Consider the following 15,569-nt stretch of genomic DNA (forward strand, 5'->3'; position numbering starts at 1 on the left):
ATTAATTTTTTACAAATTTTTGGAACATATTTGTTAAAATGAAATGAAATAGTTAACTAAAAGCATGTAACTATACTATTCGCTTCACCAATAAACAGTTTAAAGAAGTTTTTTCTTCGTAATATGAAAAATAAGGTTACCAACTTTAAAAAAAAAATTGCATACTAATACTACTAAAAAAAGTTATTTTTCACCACACAGTAATCTTACAATTATGATATGTACGATTTTCAGATTTATGAATTTTCCCGGGGGGGGGGGGTTACAATAAAGTGTGTTTTGCTGTCGTAATACCTATGTGTAATTTCATTCACTGCACGTAGTAAAATTCTTTTCAGTAAGTATTTTCTATATTTTTTCAAGCCAGTATTTTTTAAGTACATTCACACATGGCTTCGAATTCAATGCGTTGAATTCATATTAATACTTGATCGTGCGAGAAGGCACGAATGTTTTGTATACTGTTTTTACTTATGTACTTTTACTTGTCCTTTAAATATTCATTTTTTTTTTCTTTTTTATGTTAGATAATTGTTTTTTAAAACAAAGTTGTACGTGATATTTCTTTGTAACTTTAAATTGTTCTTTTTAACTTTAAACTCTGTAAAAACTAATGTAAGTTTTTATGTTTTTTATTTATTTATTTGTCAATTGTTACAGTTTTTTTTAAATGTTTACATTAGTAAAAATACTGACGTAGATTAAAGTGGCCAGTTGCACTCACACACAAGCTTGATTTAGTGAATTGTAGTCAAAGTGTAAAAAAATAAAAAAATAATAAGAAGAAGAAAACGTTGCGCGATTGGGTCGTTTGGCGGAGAGTGACAAGTTTCGAAGCCGGGGTCGGAGTTGATGTTGTTCGAAAGCGCGCGGGACTTTGGATTTTTTTTTTTCCTAGCCTAAGTTAATTCTAAGTGTGTAGGGGAGGGTCCAGGTTAGGGGAGGACCTAAGTGTGTCTCAGGCCGAAGCCTATACACTCTACCATGCGGGTTTTTAACCATGCAGGACAAGGGCGCGTGCATCATGTGCTTATTGGGGTTTATTGGCCAGCCATGGCTGCGATAGGCGCCATGACTGACGCCCCATTGGTCGCCTAGCTTAAAAGCTAGCTAAGTGTGACCCAGGTAAAACCTGCATAGACACAGGGAAAACCCTGGGCCGGTTCATGCGGGGATCAATTAACATGCATTAAGCAAGCAGGTAACTACTGGACAAGAGGAAGAAGGGTCCAGGTAAGAAGAGTTGGAGGGGCTGAAAATCAACCTTGGTGGAGTTGGGTGCTTGGGCCTTGCGGCCCGCATTTAAAGTTGGGAGCTCCTGGGTTATTATTAGCCAGGGGCGCATGCGCCCCCAGGGGCGGGCGACTTCACGTCAGCCCAGCCACAGTTGCCCAGGCAGCCAGCGGGATTGCCGGGCGGAGATTGGCGAACACGACCGGAGTTTCCCGAACAGCCGGCCGCGGTGCGGGAAAAGGCGCTCGTGTTGGCTATGGAACTGCAAGGGGGAAGGGTGGTGGGGGGAGGGGTTCGTCGCCGAAAGTTGGGGCGCGCGAACCGCCGAGGAATCTCGGCGAGGCGTCGTCGACGGAGGCATTCGCAGCGGCCGGCGACGACGCATGTTCCTCGCTGGCTCGGCCGCTCGTCCAAGTTTGGAGCGAGGGGAAACTTGGATGGAGTTCGGAGAGGGCAGCGCCCCTGGAGGCGCGAACCGACACCACCGCGCCGCTCGAGGCTTCGAGGTATTAGTCTGTTGGATGGCTCTCTGCCCTGAAGTTGAAGTCACTCTGGTTAGAAAACTGACAGGCAAAATAAACCGTAGCTACGCGCGAAAAGGCTAATGCTAGAAGTTCGTTCAACAGCTTGAAAAGAATTTTCTAGACGGAATCGTTAAAGTGTCGCATCGTGAAGTGAGTATGGTTAAAGAATGGTGTTAACATATCAGCAAGCAAAAAAAAAAAAACTATCAGACGGGAAAAGTGGGTTGAGAGGTCGTTGTCATTTTGACTTCAATCATTAATATGGCAAATATTGTACACTCCCGCTCCTTAACTTCTCAACCTCATTGAATGCCATTGGAAACCTTCTGTGTTCGTCAGTGCTATCGTTGTTGTGATGTCCGTAGTACTTGTTTATCTTCATCGCTGTGTTTATATGTTTGCTGCGTTGTCCAGATTTGTTGTCTCGTCGTTGTTAGCCCATTGTGTTCTTCTGTGTTGTTATAATATTTGTCATGACTAAGTTCCTTCAACAGAATTCTTGTACTGTCTGATATTTAGAGGTTGAAAAGATTTTTGTCCGTACTGTCTTCTTTGTGTTGTCTTGTTTACTGTGAAATTTTTATTTTCATATTTTTTATCTTCGGTATTTTTTCATGACAAACAGTGCAAAACTGCAATGGCTTATATACAAAAAAAACCTGCTTTAAAACAAAAATTCCCGTTGTATGAATCAATTAAAGAATGTAGTGTTTGCATTGTGGCAACAGTTTTAAATGGCTGTATTTCATGGAAGTGACTGTATTTGGTGACAAAGATTATAATTCACTCTTTCTAATCATCATCAGGCGTGGTCGAGCACTGTTACCGCAATGTTTTTGGGCGCGACAGTATGACGACGGCGGGGTAAAAAATGTGACTCGAACTACGTCACAGCATTCCGTCTCCTGACAATTCCTTACTCCTTGTCTATATCACCATTTGTCTACGGAAGGAGGACCATTTCATCGTCTCTGTACCTTGGCAAGGCGCCACGCTCTGCCGAATCGAAAAATAACCATCTTCGGACAGACCAACCACTTCCATTGGTACACGAACAATAAATTTCATCGATTGAATATTTCAGGGGTTTTTTTGAATTTTTTTGTTCACTCTCATGACCACCTGCGGGAGTTTGCTAGCCTCACACAATCAAAAACACTATTTCCCTTTCGAAACTCACTGTTTAACAACTACCGATGTTATTTGTCGGTTATGTGTACTGATTAGCAACACTTCAATAAACAACGTGTCATTATTCTGCAAACAGTAATGAGATAATATTCTATAACATAGGCCTATCTAAGAACTCCCTTGTATTTTGTACTTGCTTTTGGTCTTGGCATTATAAATAAACAGAAAAAACACCATTTGATATTGATTTCTTCTACCACCGAGTTAACTATTTTTTATCATGGAGCATTCGACCACCTATATAATAAAGTAATTAAAATATGTAAAAGGTATGTAGATTTTTTTTATTAAGAATCAATCTAATAAAAATATTTTAGTCTTAATCACATAACCGAGAGAGTCGAAATACGATCTTGTAAATGTTTGCGTTGAGAATTTTACGCTAAATGCGAATGCAAAGAAATGGTTTCCACTGTGATTGAATGTGTTTAGCCATTCTTTTTTGTTACTAAGGTCTTCCTTCTATTGCTTTAACGTTGTTCCAAAAGTCATCCAAATCGGTTTGCTATCAAAGATGTTCCGACATCAAATCTTTCACATTAGCTTCAGAAGAAGTTATAATACTATGTGTGAAACGATTATTTAAGCTCTTATGGGGATAAAAAAAATATCGACGATATTATAATTTTTGACGTTATACTCCTTCAGGCGCATTATGAAAAAAAATATTATGTTAGTGAATTGTTACGATGCGCGCGCACCATGCAACGAAATTTTCACAGATGATTTTGAACCCACGTGTATGAACATAATCCATATATAGTCACTTTCATAAAAATTAGGGAACATACCAAATGTATTTGGGTGCCAAACGAAACTGCATTATAGTGAAACTACCCTGGAATATTTTTGGTAAACTTAAATTGTCATGTTAAAGAGTGATTTCAAGTTTTTAAAAAAAAACCTAAGGATATTGGTATTATAACAATTATATCATGAAATTCATTTTAACAAACGTAATTAATTTAATATAACTTTAATTAAAAATAGAGAATCCAGGCCTAGCCTACATATATTAAATAATTAATCCAATGGACCGAGCTATGTATTTAATAATATTATAGCCATACGATAAACAAATAAAATCTATTCATATATATATATATATATATATATATATATATATATATGCTTAAAGCACAACTTGTATAATCCAGTAACCTGTAATTTAAAAAATGGAAAAAAATTTCAACTTCTGAGTTTTTAACGACGTCCCTCCCTTTGATGTATCTTGAACGCGCCACACCACGGCAATTATTTCCCATCTATTGTAGGGCATTATTTCTTCTATTTTCACGTTATATATCCTGACCCGCCGTTATTCCTGGAATTCTTAGTTCTTATAACTTGTGTTCTCTATCTTGTTCAGCCATTTTTCTTGAGAATGTATTATGTTTCTTGCTTGAGTTCTATTGAAGTTTTCTGCGTTATTTTCTTGTCATCTTCTCCAAAAATTATGTTTCCTCATAGACATTCTTCTTCTACCTTTTCATTCACTTTAGACCTGTAAATAGTAAATTTATTCTACTTATTGAACCTTTACAAAACGAATCTTTTAATTTTCTCGTTTTATTCCTTTCCCTCTTGTAGATAGTCTCCCTAATAAGATTTTAGCGTATTTCTTTCTCGTCTTCTTTTACAAGGTTATTGCCAGCTTCTTCCCTTCTGTTAAGTCATTCTTGTATATGTATCGTATTCATCTATACTATAGTCTTCTTTCTTCAATTACCTTATACTTTTGTATATTCTCTCTCAAGAATTTTCCTCTCTCCTCATCTTCAGTCAGGCCTATAGTTTGTAAGTCTTCTTTTAACTCTTCGTCCTCTTTAGACCATTCATTGTACCATTTAGTGGATTCTTCCAACCTCTTCCACATTTCCCTCGCCATTTTCTACTAAAGTCTGTATGCAGTTTTTTCTTCATGATGTTGGCAATGTCTTTAAAAAAATTTAATACCTGTAAGTTATTGTACAAACCTGTTACGAATATCTTCAGCATATTACAAGAGAATATAGCTTGCCATGTCTTCTTCGCAATTGGAGGAGTCAACTAGAACAAATTAATGTTTAAGCTTTCCATGACCAGTTAAATATTGGCTTTTAAAAACATCATATTGTTAAAGTTATTTTTTTTTGTCGGTTTTATCTTGCCTTTTCCATCACTAACAAATATATTGGTACAGTCCCTTCAGTAACTTGTAACGCTTTGGGGTGAAACGTTAGATGTGCTGCAAAATTTAATTGACGCTCTCTTTGAGACCTGTTTGCGTCAGTGCGCAAATAGACGTAGTTCGTTGGGCCTTCCTTAAGGTTATGCGTAAGAACTGCGTGCTGCGTTGCGGCGGCGAGAGTTCGCGGGCCACTTCGATCCGCGGCCGGAGGCGCGAGAGCCAATCAGCGAGAGCGGGCCGGCGAATCAACGCCGAACTCGGACGCGCCGTATATCTCGACTCCGGAGTCGATACATCGATACGGTATCGCGGATCGCGCCGACGAGCGATGACGCGGTCGCGAGATAGGGTCATGCGTCGCTGCGGTGGTTTGGCCGCGCGCCGACCAGATGTCGCAAAGGGCACCAATGGGAAATGAAGGAGAGGAGGATGCTCCCCATGGACGAATGATGATAAACAGTCCCAGTGCTTGCTAACCACGCGGTAAAAAAAAAAGTAATAACGCATTTGCGGCACCCCCGCACTGAACGACCCTTTTTTCTGATAGAATTGACTAAACTAATCTTGCCTTTACTTTAATGTGGGGTCTCATACGCCATTTTATACGTCATTATTATAAGTTAAGAGATATTTCCGTAAACTGAACGTCATATCTCTCACTTTTTTTTTATTCCGTCAACAAATATTTTCATCAGATTTTCAATAAATGTGATATATAATTGCTGTAAAGAGTCACTCTAGTGATAACAATTGCAAACATTTTGCGCGAATCTTTTACACCCATTCCTATATCGCTTAGTAAATATATGTTCAAATATTTCTTATACAACAACAAATTCAAAGAGAGGTATGTTGTAAAGTTTACAGTAATATCCCTTAACTGATGCAAATGACAATGAAATGAAAAATTCAACACGGTTTGTGAGACCCCACATTAAAGTAAATGTGCGAAATGGGAAACTACAGAAATGTGCGGATATTTATTCAGAGTCTACGTCGGGAAAGCCGTCTTGAGCTATGGAAGCAATATCAACGTTATTATTTTTCACTGCAAATTTGCCTAAGAAGCTTTGGGGCGGAACGTTATGATTTGCGCTGCAAAATTTAAATTACACTCTTTTTTGAGACCTGTGTGCTTGTGGATTATTGTTTGTGTCGGTGTACGCAAATATACGCTACCACTAGTAAAGCTTAGAGTATGAAAAAAAAAAAAAAAGTAAGTGGACTTCCAACAAGATTTTTTTTTATTTCTTGCCTTGCATCTTTATTTCCACAGGTATTTTTCTAGGAAAGGTCTCTGCCTCTTCTAGACTAAATTACTCCTTGTCCCATTCAAACCACACCTACAGAAATTTTCTAAGATTATTTTTTCCCCGGAAACTTCAATCTCAGTTCATTATGTCGAACACAATTTAATAAACGTACAAATGCACTAAATAAAACGAATAAAATTGGTTTGATTTGAAAAAAAAAATATTAAGTTGTGACAAGTATGTCAATTTTTAGTTGAGGCAAATTTTTAATTTTTTTAAATTATTTTTATTACACATTGAGATATCAAAATGTGTAATATTATTACAATACTGCACTAAAAGTGTAAATTTTATTGCAACTTAAAATAATAACTCTCATCGTTAGGTAATTGATAAGTATTTGTGGTGAATTTTGATGGCAACTATTTAAAATTTTATGTATCTTCATACTTACAATATTTCTGATAGTCTAAACTAGTAATGTGGTATTTTATGTATGTTTATTTCCTTATTCGTTGAACAATAACATAGTGGAGAGGTAAAAATTTCGAAGATATGATTGACTATTTTTAAGTAATGTTAATGAATTTACAAATGAAGGGAACAATTTATGGAAGTAACTGTCGAGACAGACAAGGGCTAGATTCAGAGAAGCTTACATACATGATGTATAACGTAGTTACTGGTACAATGTAAATAGCGCAGGATACAAGACAGTGTCGAGTTTCATCGGTCTTCAGACATCTTCAGACAACTTCAATATATATAAAACATTAAATGAGAATTTAAGAAACAAAATCGTTTTTCAGTTTCGAATATAAAATGAAGTCGTTTGATTTTTCTATAACTCAAAAAAAAAAAAATACGAAACTGCAATCACACTTGACTGCCGTGTCTGATAGAGGCGGCAAAACCCGATCAAAACTCCGATGGTTTATTGCCTTATTTATTTGTATATAAATAGGTATTTAATTTCCAATATCCTTTTGGCGTTCGTTTCGCATCAACGGAGATCGAATCGAGGAGTCTAATTTGGTTTAATCGGGCTGATGCCTGGAGTTTATGCAACCTGCGAAGCTTCCGTGTATCTACTGTGCGTTTGCAGCAGGCGTAGAAAAAAAACACATTTCATTTATTTTTTTTATTAATTTAATTGCCGCCCTGAAGATGGTGACTCCAATGTTGACATAAACTCCGGAAAGTTATTCTTGAACTTTTATTCGATTTCAATTCACTAACCTAGCTATACAATGATCGCGAAAGCCTACGAAAATGTATTAAAATTTTGGGTATTTATGTGTAACATCTAAGCTCTCGGTAAACGGCATTTTGTTGGGAGTAATTTCGTCAATGCGACAGAAGAAAAGAAACGTTAATGTGTAACAGACGCTGCTTCTATCTATGAATTAGAGTTCGCAAAGCCAAAGAGAAACTTTATAGTATTAACTGTTGAAATAATTTTAACAAGATGGACCGTATTTTAATAAAATTCCTTGTCAAAAACTGTATCCAAAGCCGGGGTTTAGTATTTTTTCAGGCTTTTTTCGCTTTTATCGTAGCCGTTTCATTATAGTTTGAAATTTCTCTCTGCAAATGGAATGATTCGATAGTCGACGTAGCTGCTCCGGCAGCAAATTCTAGCGTCGGGTTAGTAAACTACGTGTTATTCGCGTCCAGAAATGTTACTGAAAACACATGTTGCGTATATTTATCACGCTCGGCATTATTTTAAAGAATTAAACTGTGTCCGAATTTCGTATCAGAAGTGTATTTGCAACATGAGAACACATGAATTTTCTCGCTACCGAGGTTAGATTTTACACATTACTGACGAGTACTGAAAAACTCGCTAACTAAAAAAAACCGTATGTGTGCCCCCGGATAGGCGTTATTGGCCAGAACATGGGTATCTCTTTCCCTTCCCCGCCTGCAGGATAGGTGAAGTGGTTTGGGAGGGGAGAGGTTCTGTCGCGTAATTCCCCGATAGCTGTTATCGGTAGAGATTTCCTTCCTTATTTTCTCCTTTTTTCCACCGTACGAACTTTGAATATACATACAGTATATATATTCAAAGGTACGAATGAGTTCACGGCCTAGTGATCGGGTTCCGATCACGTCCCGGGGAATGAAAATTAAAACCGTTTACGTGGAATGGGGGAGTTGTGTAGCTGTCTCGTCGGAGAGGGGGTACAGCGGTGACCCGCTACGATATATCGATCTATTGCCCACGATTCGATATCTTACAAACTCAAAGCCTTGAAGCAATTGGAAACTTTATACCCGTGATTTTTTTTTTTTTTTTGATCCATGACTTTAACGTTTGTTACACAACATTAATGTAAATTTTACCGTTCATCTTCGATTTCCTAACCACAACAGTGTACACACAGAAAAAAATTCTGAATTTGAAAAAAAGATCCCTTTGGAAACCAGTTGCCAAGTAATAGTTCGCAAAACTACAAGAAAGATATTTTTAATTTGTACAACACGTGGTTATTACATGAAATACATTTTTCTATATAATACTGAGTAGTTTCTTACGAAATTGGTGCAACGTTTTATATTTTAATTGATGTTACATTCAAATTTAAAATGCCCGAGTGAGAATCCAAACCAAGTATTACTGCGAACACTATTTTGCAGTGAAACAGTTGGTTTCAAGTAAATGCAAAAATTTACAAATATCTGTAATTTTACATAAATATTTATGTTCCATTTACAAAAAAAAAAATTACAGTTTACTAATTGAATCGCGGACAATAGTATACTTGACGTATTTCGAGAAAAATTTACTCCATATTCAAACCATATAATGTCTATCACCCAACGCCACATGAATAAAACTTTCTGTTAGGTCTCTGATTGGTTCTCTGCTATCTGACCACTTGACTTGACCTGCACGTGGTCAGTTTTTCACCGCTCCATAAGAAACACGGAGATAACCATCGTGAAGTCAAAACGTAAAGTCGCGTGTCTAAAGTTTTCAATTAAGTAAAGGCCATTAGTGACAACGATACGTCAAATAAAGCTTCACAGCTCGTCCATTACTCTGTTATAGATTAGTGAAGTGATACTGGTGATGTTTGAACACTTTCAAGTTTTTTATACAGGTAAAATCATGATGGGTAGGTACTAAAGGGATATAAAATTGTTTTCTAGCCGTTTATAACGTTCCAGTGAATAACGATTCCAGAACACGTCATGAATGTTTGTTTTATTGTCTGTTTCATTATTCGGGCCCATTCCCCCCCCCCCCTCAGATTGTGGTTTTTTAAGTGTCTTTCTTTGTGGTCTATTATATTTTAATTTATTGTTTTTTTTTTATTTTTGGGCATGTACTAAACTTTTTAATTTTAGTTTATTTTTTCATTATGGTACTGCTATTTTGTCAATAGTTCTCGTCAAATTACTGAACATTATGTATAATTCTGACGACTTGTATTAGTTGAGCACATATGTTTTTTTCTTAAATTTTGCTCGTAACCAGACAGTTTTTTATAGATAATAAATTTTCTACGAAATTGTGGTGTTTGTTCAGCATTCACGTTTATTTGCTTTAAGTTACAACTGCAGTTGTTTGTGTTTAATTATTAGTTCAATGTTTTCTTAATACATTCATTAACGTGTTCAGCACTTAAAAATCAGGGCCTCTGATTTTAGGCAGCTGTTTCAAACTAAGTGTTGTGAGTGTTGCACACTTGCCAGGCGTCGAATTAATTTGTTATAAATTTGATACTAGTTTTTCTCGAAATCAGTGGGGTACTTTGTAGTACTACAAAGCGACCTTTTTCATTACTTTTAACATTTAAATAATAATAAGCATTTAAAAACCACATAATTCCTCCACGTAAAAAAAATATTGTAAAAAATGGTTTTACCCTAATTTATTTCAATTAATTAATTATACTTCATTAACAAGATTTTCAGTATTTTATTAAATTATACATTATTCAAATACTTGGCGTTTCATCATAAATACATTCTTTCTTCTTTTAAATAAACGACTGGTTCAGCTGTAACTTTCAAAAGCGTAGCACTTTAGACCATAATTCGTGTATACTTGTTTTCATTTTATTTTTGACGTTATGAAACTGTAATCAAAGTAATTTGGTATAGTTCAGTCTCATGGCATGTGTTCAATTATACTAGCACACATCACGCCGCCCGCTGCAAGAAAAATCCCCACTCCAAGCAGTGTTTCACCCGCTAAGCTGGCAACACTGCGCTGCAGCGCCGCCACAAGATGGCCGCCGCGTCTCTCGAGGCGGGTTATCGCCGCGCGCACGCGCGCCTGCGCGCAATCTCGCCTCCGGTAATTAACGAGTGCGCCCGACGGACGGGGCCGGAAGCGACGACACAGGAAGTTCCTCACGTGGCCCGGGGAAACACTGGGACCTAAAGGGGAAGGGGAGGAAATTGAGGAAAAGTCTGTCCCGCCATAACCTCAAATAATAGCGGCGGGGACTCGTCCGAGAAGCGACGCTGTAAACGTGGTTTCCGAATGCGAGTCGCGTCCGAGTCGGCTATGTGATGTTTACCAAAGGAATGCACAAACTCGTCAGGAACGTCTTGCTACGTGGAGCAACACGTGCGACACATAGGCTTTGGTCATTAGGCCATAACTTTAAAAGGGAATACTCAAACAGAAAACAGTGAAGAAAGAAACAAAATATACTCTCATTATTCGATCACTTACGTCACGTCCATCTTTATTCTGTGCATTTTCTTACCACTGGAATTAAATCAATATTTTGCCACGTATGTCAAATAAAAAACAAACAGAAGAACAGACAAAGAAAGGTAAACACACAATCACGCAGAAAACAAGCCAAAATCAGCTGATGTTAAATGTTTATTTTTTAGATAGCAGAAAGAATCCCGTGGAAGAAATTAGAACAGAATCATAGCACATACGAACCCGTAGGCTGACGAGGAGACAGTTGCAATTAAAACAAAATACACACAACCTTAGACAACATAGCGACAGAGTAACCCAGCGATGATGCCAAACAAGGTAATCTGGTCAGCACAGCGACAACACAACGACAACATGCGAAACCAGCAATGAAATTAAACAGATATTCGCAAAAAAATAGACTGATCAGTCTTCGCCATAAATGTGTTGGCTTCGATTCATCAGTTCTGACTTAAAGGTGATATAGACGCGGCCACTATGAACACACTTTATCGCGGTTTCCCGAAAAATGCTACTGTAAATGCTGGGACGCTCTCTTGTCAGATGCAATGAATGATTCCTTCCCACAGTTCCCTTGGGCTGCTTGGTGGTCTGTTTGCAGTTGCATTGACCTCGCTATCGGCGAGTCACTGGGTCAAAACAAAAGGGGGGGGGGGGAGTGGAATAAAAACACCAACCGAGCGTGCTGTTTTGCAACTTGTAAGAAGATAGCTATTTGAAGAGGTCAAAGCGTTTAAAGATCTGAATATAATCAGCCGCACCATTCAGATAAGGAAAAAAAAGGGAGTTGGAGTGTGCAATATTTGCCATGGCAGTAATACTGTAGTCAAAATTGACAACAACCCGTCCCACCCATATCTCAACTGGATGACAAAACCATTTTTTATCATAATAAAGTTAAATGCTAATTCTTCGTAGACGTATTATCTATCACTTCATGGCGGCTTTTGAACAATTGGAATAAAATTTCAAGGCCGATTTTTAAAGCACTGTTTTGTGAAACATTGATGTGAAACGTTTCTGACGCGAAAAGAACAGAGAATATGTACTTGGTCAATAATAAAAATAAAAAATATACAAAGATAACACTATGCTGGGCAAGTTTTCGTTCTACTCTTTGGGCAATGATTCGCCCCACGCCCCCAAAAAAATATAACCGAGAGAGATAGATGAACGAAAGAATAATACAGAGAGTGTGCGCATGCGCTTGTTTCAGAAAATAGATATAGGTATCCTATGCAGTTATCTGTGAGTGCCTTGAATTTTATATTTGTTACCAGCGCACTCTTCTTTCTCCTTGTTCCACCAGCAGCGCAGAGAGCGCTGTTGAGACTGTCCCTGCATTTCCCGCATAGATAGGTACCTGTTATGAATCAGAGATTTGATGTGTTCCAAATGTCAGAATTGTTTTAAGAAACAGTACAACGCACAGTTTTTTTTTCTTTATGGTGTATTTCAACAGTGAGTAATATTTATTTCGAAAATTGTATTTTCTCCCTTCCTCCCTCCCTCTCTCTCTCTCTCTCTCTCTCTCCCTCTCTCTTCCTCTCTCTCTGCCATTTTACCTCTTACGATATACTACAAGTCATGGTTTGAATTACCAAAGAAGCTTAATTGATATCACGTGTACTTTCTTTTTTTTTCTGTGAATAACCTCAGTAACCTGGTCACGTGGCGTCACACAGAACACTGACAACATGCATGGGCGAAATGCAAGCCTACCTTGCGATGAGCACTCCGGGCTGGTGACGCAGGAGCGCTGCTTCTTCGAGGTGGACTACCGTCGACCGTAGAACGTGAACGACGTGTGGCGGGTGCGACAACTTTGCCAATGGAATGTCTTTCCCGTTGTCGATGCTGGCTTCACCTGGGCGACGTTAGGTCGGTGGTACGACGAATAGACTGACGATCCCGCAAGAAAGGCCAAGGGACACCACCAAAGGCGCTACAAGTAGTACGTACACCTACATATAAACACCTACAACTATACGGTATGCGACAGTCGGGGAGCAGCATAAAAGATTTGTTCGCCTGAAAGGTCAACAGTGGGCGACTGGGGTGTTCAACTAGTTTTTTTTTCTCTGTTTCGATAAGCACAATGTTGTCATTGCATAAATCACACTAAGGAAATTTTTAAGTTTTTTGGTAGTTTGCCTGCGCACTAATATCTATGCCGATAGTTTTTTTTCTTAACAAGCATTGCTTATTTTGCTAAAACTAAATTTATGTTGTAGTAACTCCGATTCCCACAGGGGCAACAATGGAACATATTTGGATTTCAAATGTCACTGTTAAATGTTTCGTGCACAATATGATGAACTCATTTTCTGTTCGGTTGAAATCGTGGCACACAATAAAAAACAATTCATGTTTACTATAACTTTAAATATCAACATTATGCAATAATATTCAGTTTAGTCTTATAGAAAAATGTTTAATCTCTTTGGTGTGTGCTTGGCGCGTTTCCGACATTGTTCTAAAACTCAATTTTTTATATACTAGGCTACATTTATCACAGCACCCTCACACACAGTCACAGTCTCTGTGGAACAGTTCGGTCCATCGCGATGCGTCTACGGCCTACTGGAGGGCAGATCACTGAAGGAAGGACTCCAGAGACTTACAGGATGAGGAGACGGTCGGCATGTATCTGGGAGTATCCAAGGACTAAGAAAGATAGTGTTTTTTTTCTATATAGAAGGGACTTCGCAGCTGGCAGCTCACCCTATTCTCGACAAGCGTGCTGGAGACCTTGGTGCGTGTGCATTCTTGTAGCTTGTGCGCCAGAAGGTTTAGGGAGTCCGAGGCATGGGAGGATTCAAAGGCAAAGGTGTAGATGTTTCAAGCGGGAAAGGGACTTCTCAGATCACAGCTCTTCGTATTATCTTCGGCTCAACAGCATCTGGTTTCTGCATCCACAACTGCAGGCGGGAATCCTAGAGGGTTCCAGAAGGGGAAGAATTTCCACCACGGGGCTGGGGAGATCCGATGATGAGAATGGAGAGAGAGGTTCCAGGCAGGAGAGGTATTTAACAGCTTCTCCTCAGCCCACAAGACGTCGTTGCTGCAGCCTGCCTTGTTGGCAGATGCTCCAGAAGGTTGCAAGGGGGGAGGTGACAGTTTCACTAGGGAGATGGGAAGATCCGAGAACGAGGCTAGAGAGGTTTCCTGGCGGACAAGGGACTTCACAGCTTCTCCTCAGCCCACAAGACGTCGTTGCTGCAGCCTGCCTTGTTGGCAGATGCTCCAGAAGGTTGCAAGGGGGGAGGTGACAGTTTCACTAGGGAGATGGGAAGATCCGAGAACGAGGCTAGAGAGGTTTCCTGGCGGACAAGGGACTTCACAGCTTCTCCTCAGCCCACAAGATGCCGTTGCTTCAGCCGGTGCTGTGGGCAGACATCCCAGAAGGTTCCGGGAGGCTGAAGATCCAAGGACGAGGCTAGAGTGGTTCCTGGCGGACAAGGGACTTCACAGCTTCTCCTCAGCCCGCAAGATGTAGTTGCTTCAGCCGGTGCTGTCGGCAGACATCCCAGAAGGTTCCGGGAGGCTGAAGATCCAAGGACGAGGCTAGAGTGGCTCCTGGCGGACAAGGGACTTCACAGCTTCTCCTCAGCCCACAAGATGCCGTTGCTTCAGCCGGTGCTGTGGGCAGACATCCCAGAAGGTCCCAGGTGGAGGCGACAGTTCCCCCGGGGAGCAGGAAGATCCGAGGACGAGGCTAGAGTGGCTCCCGGCGGACAAGGAACTTCACAGCTCGCAGCTCTCCGTCTCCTCCTCAGCTCACAAGATGTCGTTGCTGCAGCCGTTGGTGCGCGTGTTCTTGGAGGCGGGCAGGACGCGCGTGTCGCCGTTTGCGTGCACGGTGGCCGATGCGGCCCGCTGGTAGCGCGCTCCCCCCGCGGCCGGCGGGCGCGCAGTAGATCACCTTGCGGAACGCCTTGCGGAAGTTTTCGGACAGGAAGGCGTACAGGATGGGGTTCACGCACGAGTTCATGTAGGCCAGCACGTGGCTCACGATCTGCACCATCACGCTCGCGTTGGTGATCTCGTACATGTTGATGCTCTTCAGCACCAGGATTATCTGCGGGCACACCAAGAGGCGTTCTCACTACTCTGCCCTTAAATGTTACATCAAGTCAAAATTTTAATCACTGAAGACAAGATGGAAGGCAGAAAAGTTTTTTTATACATATTTGAGTTAAAGATCCATTTTTCAATTATAATCAGTACCACAGAGTAGAAGACTCGCGAAATACTGAATTTTTTTTAGTAAATATTTTTTCCTATCATCTCCAGATATTTCCCAGTCAAAATTTTAATATTCAATATGTTTTGGTTATATATTATGAGTAAATACAATTTTCTTTTTTAAATTAATGTACATAGGATTTACAAATAATTTTCGTGGTTTAGAGAGTACATGCGATATTAACTTGCAAGGTTGATTTTATTATTATATTTCAATACCATTCCTGTTTGATACATGGCACAGCTTTTTTTTT

General features: G+C 39.5%; 1 protein-coding gene across 1 annotated transcript in view; it reads right to left on the reverse strand.

The window, feature by feature from the left end:
• Positions 1-15,569, reverse strand: part of LOC134534807 (allatostatin-A receptor-like) — a 576,662-nt gene that overhangs the window by 533,434 nt on the left and 27,659 nt on the right. Inside the window, 2 exon segments of the mRNA XM_063373401.1 lie at positions 12,790-14,968; positions 14,970-15,148. Of these exon segments, the coding sequence (XP_063229471.1) occupies positions 14,848-14,968; positions 14,970-15,148 (300 nt within the window). The 3' untranslated portion in view covers positions 12,790-14,847.

Source organism: Bacillus rossius, chromosome 8 (assembly GCF_032445375.1).
Source record: "Bacillus rossius redtenbacheri isolate Brsri chromosome 8, Brsri_v3, whole genome shotgun sequence".
NCBI classification, from domain to species: Eukaryota; Metazoa; Arthropoda; class Insecta; order Phasmatodea; family Bacillidae; genus Bacillus; species Bacillus rossius.